Source organism: Pantherophis guttatus, chromosome 9 (genome assembly GCF_059756535.1).
Source record: "Pantherophis guttatus breed Tessera chromosome 9, ASM5975653v1, whole genome shotgun sequence".
Lineage (NCBI taxonomy): Eukaryota > Metazoa > Chordata > Lepidosauria > Squamata > Colubridae > Pantherophis > Pantherophis guttatus.
Window position 1 is genome coordinate 25,967,732 of NC_142071.1, and position 18,290 is coordinate 25,986,021.

Below are 18,290 nucleotides of genomic sequence, written 5' to 3' on the forward strand. Positions count from 1 at the left end.
TCTCTTCCTTTCATTTTTTCTTTCTCTATCTCCCCTTTGCTTCTTTCTTTCTTTCTTTCTTTCCCTTTCTTTCTTTCCCTTTCTTCCTCTTTCTCTCTCTCTCTCTCTCTTTCATTTTTTCTTTTTCTCTCTATTTCCCCTTTGCTTCTTTCTTTCTTTCTTTCTTTCTTTCTTTCTTTCTTTCTTTCTTTCTTTCTTTCTTTCTTTCTTTCTTTCTCTCTCTCTCTCTTTCTCTCTTTCCCTTCCTACCTACCTACCTACCTACCTACCTACCTGTGCAGCATAAGTTTTATTCTACTCACTTTTCCTAAGATGTGTATGTGTGCGTGTGTGTATGAATATTTTAAAGAACTTCTTAAAGCATTTAAAAATGATTTAAATTCAAGCTGAAAGTCCAGTCTGGTCCAGCCCATTTGTTTCTTAAGATTGGGGTTGGGGGGATGGGGGGGGGGAAGCAAAAACTGTCAGGGGTCATGAGGTTTTTATTTTTATTTTTTTTCATTTCACCTTCTCCTATTTTAATCGATTACCTGATCATCTTCCTTCCTAGCTGGTTGCTTCAGGACCCTGAAATGCAACTCAGGACAACCTACAAGGGTTTCACCGAGGCTGTAGATTCTTACTTTGACAACCTGATGCCCCAGGTGGTCCATCTTCAGGTAAATAACATCACACCCTTTATTTACTTCTTCCTTGAGGTTTCTTTTTTTTAAATCACACAATCTTTTATCGCACCAGAATTGAAAATTGCTCCCGTGTCCAAATGCCCCAGATTAATTTTCTATACCTTCCTGGGATGTTATTAAATGTTCAAATGTATCCTGAGCATCCATCTTTCTTTCTTTCTTTCTTTCTTTCTTTCTTTCTTTCTTTCTTTCTTTCTTTCTTTCTTTCTTTCTTTTTTCTTTCTTTCTTTCTTTCTTTTTTCTTTCTTTCTTTCTTTTCTTCCTTCCTTCCTTACTTTCTTTCCCCTTGCTTCTTTCTTTTCTTTCTTTCCTTCCTCCCTTTCTTTTTTCTTTCTCTCTCTTTCTCCTTTGCTTCTTTCCTTCCTTTCTTTCTTTCTTTCTTTCTTTCTTTCTTTCTTTCTTTCTTTCTTTCTTTCTTTCTTTCTTTCTCTCTCTCTCTCTCTCTCTCTTTCTTTCCCCTTTGCTTCTTTTTTCCTTTTTTCCCTTTCTTTCTTTTCCTTTCTTTCTCTTTCTCTCTCTCTTTCTCATTTGCTTCTTTCTTTTCTTTCTTTTTTTCTCTCTTTCTCCTTTGCTTCTTTCTTTCTTTCTTTCTTTCTTTCTTTCTTTCTTTCTTTCTTTCTTTCTCTTCTCTCTCTCTCTCTCATTCTACTTGGCTTCCTTCCTTCCTTCCTTCCTTCCTCTCTCTCTCTCTTTTTCTCTCTTTCTTACTCCTTTGCTTCTTTCTTTTCTTTCTTTTCCTTTCTTTCTTTCTCTCTCTCTTTCTCCTTTGCTTCTTTCTTTTCTTTCTTTTCCTTTCTTTCTCTCTCTCTCTCTTTCTTTCTCCTTTGCTTCTTTCTTTTCTTTTCTTATCTTTCTTTCATTGGTGGTAAGGAGAGGGTACAGCAGGCACTTAGTGATTTACTCCATCTCTGCCTCCTGAAAGTGTTCTTGACACAGAGGGGACTTTTGGTTTCCCATTTCCGTGTCCCGGTGAGGTTCAGAGATTTTTCTAGGTCACTTTTAAAATGGGACTTTGGACCAAGCCGTGGAAACTGTACAGAGTCCTCCTCCATTAATCTTCCCAAATTCAGTAATTAGATCTGCCAACTGCACCCCATTTGCTTACGTTCTCCTGCTTCTCTTCCTAGTACAAGAACGGGGGCCCAATTATAGCCATGCAGGTGGAGAACGAATACGGCTCCTATGCCCAAGACCAAAATTACATGGCCTACATAAAACAGGTAAAATTATTCCTCCACCTCTTTTGAACTGGGAAAAAAAAAATGCTGAAGGCTACATAAAAGCAAAACAAGCACACACACAAAAACACACACAAATGTTGATACATCCAAGAGTTGATCTGGTTGATCTCATGGGACAAGAGACGGAGTAATATTTATTTATTAATTCCTTACATTTATACGCCGTCCATCTCACTGTCCAGCAACTTTTGATAATAGACAGGAGTAATGTCTATGGAGATTCTCCGTCATCCAGGTCATGGTTGTCCCAAAGGTGCTTTTTCAAGAGACAACTGGACTTTCTTTTTCTTCTTTTGAAGATGTTTTGCTTCTCATCCAAGAAGCTTCTTCAGCTCTGACTGGATGGTGGGGAATGGAAGGATTTATACTCCTTGCAGACAGCTGGTCATTTGCATCCTTGTAGAGTGTTGTTGAGGCCACCTGGAGGCTTATCAAAGAGGCCATCTATGACAAAATTGAACAGCCCTCTCTCAACAGAGGGGGAGAGAGATGACATCACCTATCTATCTCCAGTCTACAACACAGTCCTTTCAACAGTTACAAGAAGGCTCCACACTCATTTGCACCATTCAGGTAACCCTAAAGACACAGACAAACCTCCAGGTGGCCTCAACGACTTCCTAAAATGATGCAAATGACCAGCTGTCTGCAAGGAGTATAAATCCTTCCGTTCCCCACCATCCAGTCAGAGCTGAAGAAGCTTCTTGGATGAGAAGCGAAACCTCTTCAAAGAAAACAAAAACAGAAAATCCAGTTGCCTCTTGAAAAAACACCTTTGGGACAGACACAAGTAATATATGAAAGTTAGTGGGGGCAGGGGCGGGGGGGGCAGATGCTGGTTAAATAGATGATTTTATTTAATCCGTTTTATTTTACTATTTTTTAAATGTATTGACTGCCCATCTCCAAAGCTCCTAAGAGCAACAGAGCCAATTCTTAGACGTTTTGGTCGTCACGATGTAAAAAAAAGATGTGGAGACTTTAGAAAGAGTGCAGAGAAGAGCAACCAGGAGGATTAGGGGACTGGAGGCTAAAACATATGATGAACGGTTGCAGGAACTGGGCATGGCTAATTTGATGAAAAGAGGGACCAGGGGAGACATGACAGCAGTGTTCCAATATCTCAAGGGCTGCCCCAAAGAAGAGGGAGTCAAGCTATTCTCCAAAGCTCCTGAGGGCAGGACAAGAAACAACGGATGGAAACTAATCAAGGAGAGAAGCAACTTAGAACTAAGGAGAAATTTCCTGACAGTTAGAACAATTAATAAGTGGAACAACTTGCCTCCAGAAGTTGTGGGAGCTTCATCCCTGGAGGCTTTCAAGAAGATGTTGGATAACCATTTATCTGAAGTGGTGTAGGGTTTCCTGCCTGGGCAGGGGGTTGGACTAGAAGACCTCCAAGGTCCCTTCCAACTCTGTCATTCTGTTAAGACATGCGAACGTTAGACAGCCATCCATCAAGCCCGCTTTAATTGGGATTCCTCCACAGAACAGGGGTGAGAGTGGATGGTTCCTTCCCATTCTCGAACCCAGGGATCTCTGAGCTTTCTCGCAAAAGCAGAGAGATCTCCCTGCTCTTCCAAAGCAAATAGTTTGTGAATCACGAAACGAACCTTTGGCCCTGTCGTAAAAGACGTGGAGCCTCCTTTGCCGTAGATTATTTTTTTGCAAAGCAGACCGAAGCGGCCTTGCAAAACCCGGTAATCCGGGGCTAAGGCAGAAGGACGGCTAATTTGATTAAGGTCTCCTGCTGTCATCTCACCCAGCGAAGAGAACTTGGCAAGTTCCCACTTGTGTCCTGGGCAGGGCAGGTCCTGGGAGATGATCAGTTTCAGCTTGGCAAATCCTCCTGAAGCTGCACACACACACACACACACACACACACCCATCCCTTACCTGGTGGAAATGCTTGTGTCAGCGTTCCAGAAAAACCCAACTCCAATTAAAAACTCTGAGACAAGCATTTTCTCAAAGTTCCATTTATGAGAGTAGGTATGACTGAATGAAAACCTGAATCTGAGAGTTCTGGGTTTTTCACTCAGTAAATCAAAACCCCGAAAAGCATCCCCTCACTCATCAGTCCATCGCATGCTACGATCACCATCCGTCCCATCTCGAGACATCACTCCAACCACTCCTTCTCCAGATGCAGGATTGTCCTGACCGCGACCGAAGGGAAGAATGCTATTTCGTCTAACTTACATTCCCTCTACTAAATCCCCTCCTCCTACTTTCCCACACACGAGAAAGTGGCAGCGTGGAAGCCTCCGGTGCTAATATGGTTTCCAAAGCTGACAGCTTGCTGGTGCGGAGGAATAAATGCCAGGGTTACCTGGTAGAATAGAATAGAATAGAATAGAATAGAATAGAATAGAATAGAATAGAATAGAATAGAATAGAATAGAATAGAATAGAATAGAATAGAAATATGGAGTGGAGAGTGGAGTGGAGTGGAGTGGAGTGGACTGGAGTAGAGTAGAGTAGAATAGAATAGAATAGAATAGAATAGAATAGAATAGAATAGAATAGAATAGAATAGATATTGGAATGAAAAAGAATAGAATAGAATAGAATAGAATAGAATAGAATTGAATTGAATTGAATTGAATTGAATTGAATTGAATTGAATTGAATTGAATTGAATTGAATTGAATTGAATTGAATTGAATTGAATTCTTTATTGGCCAAGTGTGATTGGACACACAAGGAATTTTTCTTTGGTGCATATGTTCTCAGTGTACATAAAAAGACAAGATACATTTGTTAAGAATCATAAGGTACAACACTTAATGATAGTCATAGGGGACAAATAAGCAATCGAATCATGCTAGGAAACAATATAAATCGTAAGGATACCAGCAACAAGGTTACAGTCATAAGTGGGAGGAGATGGGTGATGGGAACGACGAGAAGATTAATAGTAATGCAGATTTAGTAAATAGTTTGATAGTGTTGAGGGAATTATTTGTTTAGCAGAGTGATGGCGTTCAGGAAAAAACTGTTCTTGTGTCTAGTTGTTCTGGTGTGCAGTGCTCTATAGTGTCGTTTTGAGGGTAGGAGGTGAAACGGTTTATGTCCAGGATGCGAGGGGTCTGTAAATATTTTCACAGCCCTCTTTTTGACTCGTGCAGTAGACAGGTCCTCAATGGAAGGCAGGTTGGCAGCCATTGTTTTTTTCTGCAGTTCTAATTATCCTCTGAAGTCTGTGTCGGTCTTGTTGGGTTGCAGAACAGAGGCAGTCTGTAACGATTGGCAGGAAATCATGAAACCTCTCCATTGACCAGGGCTAATATCAGAAATCATCTTGATCAACAACAGATGTTTTTCAGCTTCTCTTGATCCTCGCGACATCTGGGTCAGGATGTTTATGGAGATTCTCAATCATCCAGGTCTCACGGTTGTCCCAAACTTCTGCTTTTCCAAAAGGCAACTGGACTTTTCTTGGTTTAACTTCAGTTAGAACTGAAGAAGCTTCTTGGATGAGAAACGAAACGTTTTCCGAGAAGAAAAAAAACCCTAAGAAAATCCACTTTGCATTTTGGAGAAGCATCTTTGGGACATCTGGGTCAGAATGACATTGGTCCCGGAAAGAGTTAACTCCCTTCAAACCGTGGTTTGTTCCTGATCCTGGCTTCTTCTGGGGGTATCGGCTCTGAACTTCAGCATGGTGATCCTTCTTTCTCGCAGGCCCTGTTGAGCAGGAACGTGGTGGAATTATTGGTGACCTCGGATAATAAAGATGGATTGAGTGCCGGCACCGTAGAAGGAGGTAAGTTGTGTGATTCTGGAGTAAAGTTGTGACAGAGATTTTTTTAAAAAAAACACGTGCCACTGTACAACTATCTGCTGCAATTTTACAAAAGGGCAGTGTGGTGTTTTTTTTGTTTAAACGCACACGAGTAACCAGCATCGCTGTAAAGTATTTGTATATGCCATAGAAAGCTTTTGAAATCATTCCTCTATTTAAAGCTCCGAGTGTAAGGGTAATGCTGGACTTGTAACCAATTCATCTAGCAAACATTCAAAGTTTCAATGGTACTGGGAATAAAAGAGACTTGCCACCAATTGCTTAAAAATACGGTTGATTGCTTAGAATTTAAATAACTGCATTCCCCCCCAACCCACCCCTCGTTTTGCTTTGCCGATAAAGCCTCTAATCCTTCTGGTAGTAGAACAATATTGGTGAGGCTAATGAGAAAGAATTTGGGTATATATATAATGCTTAAAATTGCTAGACTTGTCTGCTGCCGGCCATGGCTTCTGACACCCTATTGTTACGTCCAATTTTCCTTATTTTATACGGCCTGCATGCGAAGGATGAATGCATAATTTATATGGTCGGCTTCCAGAATGTGTGTGCGTGTGTCTATGTCTGTGCGTCTTTGCCTGCTAATTTATTAAAACTTATTAGTAGCTTTTTTTTGGGGGGGGGTGTTATGCCCCAGCTACGGACCCCAAAGAACGCAGCACACACAAAGTCTGTACAAACCTTAGTTTACTAATTAAGGACTACTAATGAGCTTTCTTAGTAGTTGTTCGAATACAAGTACAGTTTAAATCAGTCTTTTCTGAACAAGGGCTGTTAATTTAACTTCATTAACAGCCGACAAGAATCCAAAGAATAATAACTCAATTCTGAGGCACAGTATTTCAGATAACCGTAATCTTACTGAGGTTGGCAGAATGCCCAGAAGCAATTTGCAGGAAAACTGATAAGAGAGAAACAAGAGCCGAATCAAACGTTTCTGAAATCAAGACGCGAAGGAATATGAACGAAGTTGTTTCCTGCAAATTGCACCAGTCGTCGTCCTTCCTTAAATAGGCTAGGGGAGTGGCCAATTAGCCCCAAGCCTTACTCTCGAGGAGACCTCCTCCTGAGGAGCCACTCCTGCCTTTTAACAGCTCTGCACGCTTGTGCATCGAGAAGAGGCTCCTCCTCTTCTTCCTCTTCACTTATGGGAGCTTCTGGAGGTTCTGAAGGTCCTGGCTGAATCCCCGCCTCTGGCACCACATCTTCTCCAGCCTCCTCATTGTCTTGACTCGAGCGCCAGCTGCACAGGCTGCTGGCACAGCACCACACCAGCTTCCTCGCTGTCGGAATCAGCTTCTAACTGCACAGGCCGCTGATGGGCCACAACGGGGCGGGGGTGTCCATCATAACTTTGAATGGTCACTGAATGGCCATTCGTAACTCAAGGGATTATCTCTACCACATTTCTTTTCTAGTTGTTGAGGTTGGGCTATAGAAGTCTCGACCACTGCAATATACAGAAGTGCCTTTGCAGCTGTCCTGAAATTTTGCAAGCTGGATCTGTAACCCTGGTTTATATTTGTGGTCCATATTTCTGAAATTAACATTAAAAAAGGATGCACAAGAGGCAATTTGTAACGATTGGCAGGAAATCATTTCAATTTTCCTTACTTTATGCGACCTGCATGCGAAGGATGAGTGCATCATTTATATGGTCGGCTTCCAGAATATATGTGTGTGTGTGTGTGCGTCTCTGCCTGCTAATTTATTAAAACTTATTTTCATCCCATTAGCATGCTCCAGGCAAGTCACCCAATCAGATATGCAGAAAGAACTTCACTAAACCTAATCAAAACGATAAGATGAACTTCGTGATGACAGATCACAATGCTCTGGTTCAAAATTAAAGGGTTTGCCCTTCTCTGCAATTATCCGAGAGATGGCCAAAATGAATGAATGAATGAATAAATCAGGAGTCGGCAATCTTAAACACTCAAAGAGCCACAAAGGTCCTAACCGGAAACCCCGCCCCCATTCAATTCTGGAGCCGACCAGAAGTCTGGTTCCCCCACCATAGAGTTTCCTCCTAGCACGGCGTCCTTTTTCCTCTACCTGTCCTAACCGAAAGCCCTATCAATTGTGGAGCCAACCGGCGACGGAGCCGCAGCAGAGGGATGAAAGAGCCCCATGCGGCTCCAGAGCCACGGGTTGCCAACTCCTGGAATAAATAAATGCAAACTAGGCAATCTAATGAAGAGAAGGACTAGGCATGACTTGATAGCTGTCTTCCAATATTTGAGGGCCTGTCACAAGAGAAGAGAGGGTCAACTCAGTCTCCAAAGCCCTTGAGGGCAGGACAAGAAGTAACGGATGGAGACTTCTCAAAGAGAGAGCCAACCTAGAACTATGGAGAAATTTCCTGACAGTGAGAACAATTAGTGCGTAGAACGGCTTGCCTTCAAAAGTTGTGAGTTCTCCAAACCCTGGAAGTTTTCAAGAGGAAACTGGGCAGCCATTTGGTCAGAGTGGTGTAGAATCTCTGTTGTGGCTCCGTTACTGGAGCCTGTGTCATCGTCAGGAGAGGACTTCAAGAGTGAAGGGGAGGAGTTGGCAAGGCCTCCCTCTCCAGGACCCTCCTCTCTGGCAATGCCTTCGGTGTCCGCCGAAGGGCAAGAGATAGGGCCAGGGCCAAGCACGTCCACGCAGCCACAGATGGACAGTGATGAGGGTAATGAGTCTTGGCTGGATCCACGCCAGCGTCGCAGAGATAAGCGCGTGCAACAGAAGGAAAGGCGTGCCCGAGATTAGGCTGAGTCACTGGACCACACCCCACAGGGTATAAAAGGGAGCGTGGTGGCCAGTCAAACCTTGTGATGAACAAAGCTGAAAGCTTCCACGCCATTCTGCATTGCCGGACTTTTGCTTTAAGACTTTGCTGGAGTATCTCTGGACTTGATTGACTCCGTAATTATTGAGCTGTTTCTTTTGATGTACCAGGAGTGGGGAGAAGTTATCTCTCCTCTTCGTAAATAATAAACTCTTGGCAGGCAGCCACTAGGTTGTTGCCAAGTTCCGTTATCATAAGGAAAAGGATTTTGCCGGCTGGTTTGGTCTTTAACTCTTGAACGTCTGTTGGTGTGTGCACGTGTGGTTGGGGACAGAACAATCTCCTGCTTGAGCAATGGGTTGGACTAGGTCCCTTCCTACTCTGCGATTCTGTAAATAAACTCTACCTGGGTCTTTTTCCAAAGGCTTAGCTCGATTCATGTCATTTTCTCGATACTATTCTTTTGCCCATTCTTAATGTGGAGATTCTCTTTGCTGGCTTCGAAGCAGAATCACTTGCGATGCCCACCACATTAATAAAACCTGAGCGTTCACGGCTCCTTCCTGTTGGCCTTTGCCGTTTTGGAAACCCAAGCCCAGAGGACTGCCCAGCAGGCTGTCCATTTGGGCTATCACACCTCCCGCTTAAAATATTTCTTCCTTCTCGTACGTGGCAGCCATTCCCTTCTTTGTCCAGGTGGAGGCGCTCTCTCCCTTCTAGTCCTAGGGACCATGGAGGTGGGAGGGAGGGCTGGAGAGAGCTTTGAGCTCTCGTCCTCCTGTGTTTTTGCACAAATGTGTTGACTGCCTGTGAGCGCTTGCTTGCTCGCTCGCTCGCTCGCTCATTCAGCCTCTGGCTGGGAGTTGTGTGTCCCGTGCGCCTGAATCCCACAGCCCCTGCTTCAGATGTCACAACAATCTGCTCATTAGAGTCAACATGTCAAGTTAATCAGGAATGCAGAATAACGAGGACCCTGAGTGATGCCGCGATGATGACAACCTCGGAAGAGGTGGCTGTGAGAATACACAAAGGGTGCACAAAAAGGCAGGCTGGAGAAAAGGAGAAGAAAGGATGCGTTTTCTTTCTTCCCGCGAGAGAAAATGCCATCCTGGATGGTTTAGGTGCAGTTCTGTCTCTCTCTCTCTCTCTTTTTTTCTCTCTCCAACTGTCCAATTAACTGCCGAGATCCAGTTTTGCGCCCTGGATTTTATATCCGCGCTGCCTTGGGGGGGGGGTTGTCTTCGTTTTGGAAAGAACTAAGCTGCTAGTCCCTCTGGTTTATCAATAAAGCACGATGCGTGCTTGCAATTGTTGTTGTCCTGAATAGACGCTACAGGTTCGTTCTCGACTTAACAAACGGTTCATTTAGGGACCGTGTGGCCGTTTTTCCAGACTTAACGACCGTTTCAGCATTTTCCCCCATAGTCACATTTATTTATTTATTTATTTATTTATGTATGTATGTATGTATGTATGTATGTATGTATGTATGTATGTATGTAACTTTTATACCGCCCTTCTCCCGAAGGACTCAGGGCGGTGTACAGCCATATTAAAACAAACATATACCCAAAAATTTAAAAACAATTTAAAATATATAAAAATTTGGCCCTTATGTTAAAAACTACAGACACCCAATTAAAATTAAAAGAGACCTTGGTGGCGCAGCAGACTAAAGCGCTGTTAAGTAGCACCAGCTGCCTGCAATTACTGCAAGTTCAAATCTCACCAGGCTCAAGGTTGACTCAGCCTTCCATCCTTTCGAGGTAGGTAAAATGAGGACCCGGATTGTGGGGGCAATAAACTGACTTTGTATAAAAAAGAACACCGCTTGGGGAGGCCAAAAGCCCTACTAAGCAGGTATATACAAAAGTATGAAGGCTATTGCTTAACACATTGTAAGCCGCCCTGAGTCTCCGGAGAAGGGCGGCATATAAATCGAACCAATAAATAAATAAAATAAATAAAATTCATTTTCTAAGCCAGCCCGGCCTGTTGGAACAAAAGAGTCTTAAGGGCACAGCGAAATGTACGTAAGTCGGGGATCATGCGGATCTCCGGGGGCAGTTCACATGATCAAAATTAAAATGCTTGGAAACTTGATTCGTATTTACGTCGGTTGCCATGTCCTGGCGTCATGCGATCCGCTTTTTGCAATCTTCCGACGAGCCAAGTCAACGGGCAAAATGAGGCAAAAGTCACCAAACAAATGATTCGCTTAGCAACCTAGGTTTTGGGCTCAGTTGTGGCCATAAGTCGATAACTACCTGTGTGATCATGTTCTTCTGCATCTACCTAGAACAAAAATGATAGTGTGTCTCAAATTAAGATTCTCACAGTCTCTTTAGAATTTAGAATAGAATAGAGCCGGAAGGGACCTTGGAGGTCTTCTAGTCCAGCCCCCTGCTCAAGCAGGAGAACCTATACCAGTGATATGGTGAACCTTTTTGGCACCGAGTGCCCAAACCGGAACACACGTGTGTGTATCCATGTGCACGCGCTGGAGTGCAAAAAAATCCGAAGACCAGCTGGCCGGCACGCACATGCCTGGTTTTTGGCCATTTTTGGCTGTTTTCATGCCGTTTTTGGCTGTTTCAGGCTGTTTTTTGGGCTGTTTTCAGGCTGTTTTTTTGGCCGTTTTCAGGCTGTTTTTTGGTGCTCCGGTGCCCGTGAAGACCAACTTGGCGACAGCACGCGTGCCAACAGGGAGGGTTCTGCGTGCCACCTCTGGCACGTGCCATAGGTTTGCCATCACATGGCAAACCATACATAAGAGCCGAGGTGGCGCAGTGGTTAGAGTGCTGTACTGCAGCTTCTTCAGCTGACTGCTAGTTCAGCAGATCAGCGGATCAAATCTCACCGGCTCAAGGTTGACTCAGCCTTCCATCCTTCCGAGGTGGGTAAAATGAGGACCCAGATTGTTGGGGGCAATATGCTATCTAGTATACTGTCCTTGGTGTAAGCCGCCCAGAGTCCTCGGAGAGTGGGCGGCATAGAAATATGAATAATAAATAATAAATAATAATAAATCACGGACCTATACTATTTCACAGCCTCATAGTCTCTTTAACAAGATTCATTTTGAAGAATGGGATATATTTATTTATTTATTTATTGGTTGATTAATTGAATTTATATTGCTGCCTATTCGCCCGTGGCAACTCATGGTGGCTTACAGAAGAACTTAGAAGTACAAGATTTCCCGTCTATAATAGATATATCCCTAACTAATTTAAGGTGGATTTTGTTTTGTCTTTCCTACTGACTTCCCACGTGCTGAAGGCTCTGTTCCTTGCTAATGAAGGAGCTTGCGGATGATGGTTTATGTAACTCCCTCCTGAGTCCATGTCAGTCTGAGAGTCTGCTCGTATGAGCAGAACCTTCGAATCTCATGCAGTGCAGGCAGTCCTCGACGTACGACCTCCATTTCCACTGCTGAGCAAAGCAGTCGTTAATTGACTAGCACCCAATGTCCTTCTCTTCCACTTAAGGACCACAGCAAAAAAAAAAAAAAAAGAAGTACAATTAACAATTGCCTTACTTAGCCACAGAAATTCTAGTCCCAGTTATAGTAAGTCAAGGATTTCTTATGAATTAACTTCTTGTAGCCTAGTTGAAATCTTTCCTTGTTCTGCCCGTTTTCCCCTCTTTCTCAATAGCTTTGGCCACGATCAACTTTCAGAAGATGGAGCGGGGACTCCTGTCCTCCCTCAAGAAGCTGCAGGTAAGGAAGATGCTTCCCAAGGTGAGACCTCACCTTCTAAGGCTCTTGCTGTGTGTTTTATGATCCGAGAACTAGGAGGGTACCATGTGCCAAAAATGCTGATATTTCTTGATTCCTGGAACTGTATTTATTTACCACTAGCTATAACCCAGCATTGCCCGACTATTTATTTATCCCAATCCTGTATTAGACAGGAAGAGCAACTTCACCCTGAGCCCTAATTTCGGCGAGAATTAAATTAGTTAAAAATGTTTTCCCTGTGCCCCCAGAAGCATCCAGTAAAATGATACCGCCTTGTTGTTTTGCTAGCTGATCATTGATCATTTGGTATGCTTTTTTCCTGATCTTGGTTTTATTGATCATGGCCATACATTTGTCCTCAAGAATAATCAAAGCCTTGTTGAAAATGTCCAGACCCAACGTAATTTCTAATGTTGGATTTTCCCCTTTACCAGAGGGAGCCCCCTTGTGGAGTACTGTGAAGCCATTACCATGGCAACTCCACTGTGCTGCACAGTAGAAGCCATTTTAAAGCAGTACAGTAGAAGCCATTTTAAGGCACAACATCTTAACAGAACACTCCCCCCCGAGGGGTGTTAGGGGTGTCTTACCCCCACAGTATTTATTTCCAGAGAGTAAGTCATCTGTGTACCAAGTTTGGTTGAAATTACTCGAGGCGTTCCAGAGTTATGCTGGAACATACATACACACAGCCATTTTTATATATATAGAAGATTGCTTTCCAAATGTAAATTCTTCCCTGGGTTTCTTGGGGTTCATTTTCTGCAGCCCCAAATGGTCATTAGAGACCCATAATTGGTCGCTGCTCAATTGTGCCCCAAAGAATTTATACCCAGACAAAGCTGGCTTTCGGGAAATATACAGTATTTACTTGATGTGCTGTTGGAAAATTGTCTTTAGCCTTCTTGTCAACAATCAGTAAATAACCCACTGAGAAGCTCATTGATTCCTCGGTCGGTGCAGGATCTGGACGTGAAGAAGATAACAAAAGTCATTTCCGTTTTCATTGAATCCTACCGTCGCATTCTGTGTTCATTTTATTTTTTAAAAAGAGACATTCATTCTCTGATCTTCACCCAGGAGGTCTTTCAAAGTGGCTTATATCTCAGTAACGCTAGATACTGGCCTGTAGGCTCGAATTCTAAAAGGTACAGCATTCAAGGAAAAAGAGACGGGAAAGAAGAGAGAGAGAGGAAAAAATAGACAAATCAAGGATGAGTTAATGTAACACAATGGTATTACAATCCCAGAGATTGAATTCTAGTCCTGCCTTAGGCGTGAAAGCTGGTTGGGTGACTTTGGGCCAATCCACCAGGAGATGATAGTTCTAGTCCTGTCGTAAGCATTAATGCCAGCTAGGTGACTTTGGGCCAATCACCAGGAGACCATGAGTTCTAGTCCCGCCTTAGGCATGAAAGCCGGCTGGGTGACTTTGGGCCAATCACCAGGAGACTGGGAGTTCTAGTCCTACCGTAGGCATGAAAGCTGGCTGGGTGACTTTGAGCCAATTACCAGGAGACCATGAGTTCTAGTTCTGCCTTAAGGCATGAAAGCTGGCTGGGTGACTTTGGGCCAATCACCAGGAGACTGGGAGTTCTAGTCCTGCCTTAAGGCATGAAAGCCGGCTGGGTATGACTTTGGGCCAATCACCAGGAGATGATGAGTTCTAGTCCTGTCTTAAGCATTAATGCCAGCTAGGTGACTTTGGGCCAATCACCAGGAGACTGGGAGTTCTAGTGTCAAAAATTCCTGAGTTCAGTTAAATGATCGCAGAGTGAACACGTACTCATCAATGTCAAACGAGGCCATGTTTTCACCTGGTGTGTTTGCCCTTTTTCAGCATGACATGCCAATGATGGTGATGGAGTACTGGACTGGTTGGTTTGATAGCTGGGGAGGACCTCACAACGTCTTTGATGCAGATGGTAAGTTGTTTGCTGGCGCTGTTCCTTTTCTATCTGTGTTCCCAACCCCTCCTCTTTTATTCTAATTATTGCTCCAAACAATAGTAGAAGCAGAGGTATCTCTCCAGATGTGGTCTTCTGGCATGGCTTTGTGTTACCAAAGCGTCTGACTTTTGATCACGTGACCCCGGGGATATTGCAATGGTCGTTAAAGTGTGAAAAACAGTCAGAAGTCCCTTTTTCCAATGCCATTGTAACTTCGGACAGTCACTAAATGAACTACCGTACGTCGAGGACTACCTGTAGTAACAAGAATAACGCGCCAGTGCCGTGCTACACTAGAAGCTTTGTTTCTCTCTGCAGAGATGCTGGATAGGGTTGAGGATGTCCTCCGGGCAGGAGCCTCCATCAATCTGTACATGTTCCACGGAGGGACCAATTTTGGATTCATGAACGGCGCTCTGCATTTTAACGACTACAAGGCAGCCATCACCAGCTATGGTAAGGTTCCTGGAAACCATCTTTTCCCTTTGAGCTTTGAGGCCTGCCACAAATTCTACTGTGGGAAAATGGGAGAGGGGATTGTATGGAGGGAAGATGATATGTAGTCAAAATAACATTCTTTCTAGAAGTCAAGGCCATTGTGCCCTGGAGCTGTGCAGGGATAGCAGTCTTCCAATATTTGAGGGGCTGCCACAGAGAGGAAGGGGGTCAAGCTATTTTCCAAAGCACCTGAAGGCCAGACAAGGAATAATGGATGGAAACTGATCAAGGAGAGATTCAACCTGGAAATAAGGAGGAATTTTCTGACAGGGAGAACAATCAACCCATGGAACAGAAGTTGCCTTCGGAAGTTGTGGGAACTTCATCCCTGGAAGCTTTCAAGAAGAGACTGGACTGCCATCTGTCAAAAGTGGTGTAGGGTCTCCTGTTTGGGTGGGGAGTTGGACTAGATCAGGAGTGAAATACTCCCGGATCAGACCAGATCAGCCAATCCGGTAGCGATTTTTCCCTGTGGTTCGGCGATCCGGTAGCGATCGCCGCCCGGGTGTCATTACTTCCTGGTTTTAGCCAGGAAGTAATGTTTTTTTTACCTTCTGCACATGTGCAGAAGGTTTTGCGCACATGCAGAAGAGCGAAGCGAGCATGCGCGCGTGGCTTGCACACTTCTGAACCGGTAAGGAAGGTAAGTAGATTTCACCCCTGGACTAAATAACCTACAAGGTCCCTTCCAACTCTGTTAATTTGTATTATTATTATTATTATTATTATTATTATTATTATTATTATTATTATTATTATTATTATTATTATTATTATTATTATTATTATTATTATTAAATTGCTATGATGCCCTACTTGTGGTGGTGATGATGTTACCTAATTAGGGTAATGAAACCTCTGCAAGAAAACACACAAGCTCAGAGAGCTACAAATATTCTCCTTTGTTGGTGTCCTACTGGCGTTGGTACAGCGAATTTAAGAGTGAGCTAAAAATCAGATGATAGGTATGATTGTCTTATAATATCTGTCTGTCTGCGTGTGTGTTACATTCTTGTGATTTTCATGACATGCACCTATAAGTAAGGCAAACTAGGGTTTGTTTGTTTTTTTTCTATTTGCTCTACTTTCCTTTTTTCCAGATTACGATGCCGTGCTGACCGAGGCTGGAGATTACACCGCCAAGTACTTCAAACTGCGCAAGCTTTTTTCCAGCATGATAGGTAATTGCACGGACGAAGGAGCAGCTCCTCTGCCTTCTCTGGAGGCCGGTGGGGCCAGAGGAGCCCAGCTTGAAAACTGGCTCACCCCGCTGGGCGTGGGGGACCCCCAGATGCTTCCGGTGTAGCTTCATTCTGTTGATCGGCCGGGGGGGGGGGGGCTGCTTTCTGGAGAGGGGGGAAGGGGGAGGAGGGAAATTTGTTATGAGACTGGTGACTTCCAAGGCTGTAAGAAAGGATGAGTCCTTATATAACAACATTGGGGGACTTAAAGAAAATGCTGATTGGAAAGAGGAGAGGGGTGAGGACAGGCGGGAAGGGGAGGGAGGGAGGGAGGAAGGAAGGAATAGGGAGGGAGGGAAGGGGGTGGGAGTGGGAAGGGGAGGCAGGGAGGGAGGGAAAGAGAGAAACTTTTGTACATCTTCCCTTTTTCCTTCCTTCCTTCCTTCCTTCCTTCCTTCCTTCCTTCCTTCCTTCCTTCCTTCCTTCCTTCCTTCCTTCCTTCATTTTTTCTTTGTAGAACTCTTCCCTGGGTAATAAATACCTCCTCCCCAGTCTCCCTTTGTTTGTAAGCATTTTCTTTGACCCTGGGAAGAGGCTTTTTCAGTACTGTCTCCTTTCAGCCGGGCTTCATTCTGGATGACATTAATAAATTCCTGAATTTTCTCCGTAGTACACTAGCACAGTGTTTTACCATTGCCTTCCTCCAGGGTGTGGTTTTTGTTTTTTTTTTTCATCTTACCAGTTTAGCCAAGAGCCCTAACATTTCCTCCGTTTAGGGTTAACCGGGTCTGCCCATACTTAGCTTTTGTAGATCAGCTAGGTCCTACACCTCATTCAACGCAGAGAATGATCCTCCCTCCCTCCCTCCCATATCCCAAATTCACCTAACAACTGCCTTGTGTCAACTTGCAAAGCATCCCTGCTCTCGAGTTGCCATAGGCAGGGGGGATGGGAAAATGAACTTTGCAGCCGCAGCGAGGCAGCACGTCAGTCAGAACAAAAGCACATTCCAGCCATATCTCTGTCAAGGCCATCTCCGAGGTTACCCACAGTGGCCAGAGGGGAGTGATCTCTACAACCCGCAAAATTGCTTTGTTGGAGAATGTGACTGATGATACACCTTGGGGGGAGGGGGGAAACAGGGTCAGAGCCGGAACATAAATTAAGTGGGGTCAGAGTTGGCTTCACTTGGAGCGTGCCGACATGAAACTCCTGATAAATAACTGGATTTCTTTTGAAGCTTGGCTTGAGGCTCATTATTTAATTAGAGCATCGGAACCCTGAAATCTTGCTTAGCAATATAAATTTTGGGCTCAGTTGTGTTCGTAAGTCAAGGACTAACTAAGCTCTTCTCAAGCCAAAAAAAATTGCGAAATTGAGTAATTTCTCCCACCAATCCAGTGCTTGAATTCAACCAGGTTCTTTTTCTTTCCTTCTCCAAAGAGACTCCTCTCCCTCCGCCTCCGATAATTTCACATAAAGCATCCTACGGGGCCATCCTGATGCAGCAATATATCTCACTGTGGGAATTGTTGTCGGGAATGGAGGTAAGTCATTCTCCAGGGAGGGATGTGCTTCAATTGGCCCAGATGATGGAAATGGAACAAACCACACATTAAAGAACTCAGCATGTATCTTAAGTGTTTGGATATCGCTGGTGTGAGATGGATGGATAAGATGCACGCTTAAAATGGAATCATTGTAAAAGGTAAAGGTTCCCCTTGTACATATGTGCTAGTCGTTCCCGACTCTAGGGGGCAGTGCTCATCTCCATTTCAAAGCCGAAGAGCCAGCGCTGTCCGAAGACGTCTCCATGGTCATGTGGCCGGCATGACTCAATGCCAGAGGCTCATGGAACGCTGTTCCCTTCCCACCAAAGATGGTCCCTATTTTTCTACTTGCATTTTTTACCTGCTTTCGAACTGCTAGGTTGGCAGAAGCTGGGACAAGTAACGGGAGCTCACCCTGTTACGCAGCACTAGGGATTCGAACCACTGAACTGCTGACCTTTCGATCGACAAGCTCAGCGTCTTAGTCACTAACCCTAACCCTAACCTTCAGCATTTTTTTTTTCAGTTCAAAAGAGGTGGAGGAATAATTTTACCTGTTTTAGGTAGGCCATGTAATTTTGATCTTGGGCATAGGAGCCGTATTCGTTCTCCACCTGCATGGCTATAATTGGCCCTCCGTTCTTGTACTAGGAAGAGAAGCAGGAGAACATACAAGGGACTTGTATGTAAACAGAGAGTAAATCTCACTCCCTTCTAGCACTGATGATATTACCTAGCTTGGGTAATGAAACGTCTACCGGAAAACAACCAAACTCAAAATGCACCAAGCACCCTCAAAGCAAAACTCTACCCCTATTTTTTCTCTCTCCTTATTATCACCAAGGTGTTAACTTATTATGGA

General features: G+C 44.0%; 1 protein-coding gene across 1 annotated transcript in view; it reads left to right on the forward strand.

Annotated features, from left to right (window-relative positions):
* GLB1L2 (galactosidase beta 1 like 2) overlaps positions 1 to 18,290 on the forward strand; it is a 63,389-nt gene that overhangs the window by 26,131 nt on the left and 18,968 nt on the right. The window contains exons 5-12 of the mRNA XM_087875714.1: positions 551 to 659; positions 1,814 to 1,906; positions 5,615 to 5,696; positions 12,165 to 12,229; positions 14,091 to 14,175; positions 14,518 to 14,655; positions 15,798 to 15,878; positions 17,322 to 17,425. Coding sequence (XP_087731840.1) covers positions 551 to 659; positions 1,814 to 1,906; positions 5,615 to 5,696; positions 12,165 to 12,229; positions 14,091 to 14,175; positions 14,518 to 14,655; positions 15,798 to 15,878; positions 17,322 to 17,425 — 757 coding nt within the window. The remainder of the gene's footprint in view (positions 1 to 550; positions 660 to 1,813; positions 1,907 to 5,614; positions 5,697 to 12,164; positions 12,230 to 14,090; positions 14,176 to 14,517; positions 14,656 to 15,797; positions 15,879 to 17,321; positions 17,426 to 18,290) is intronic.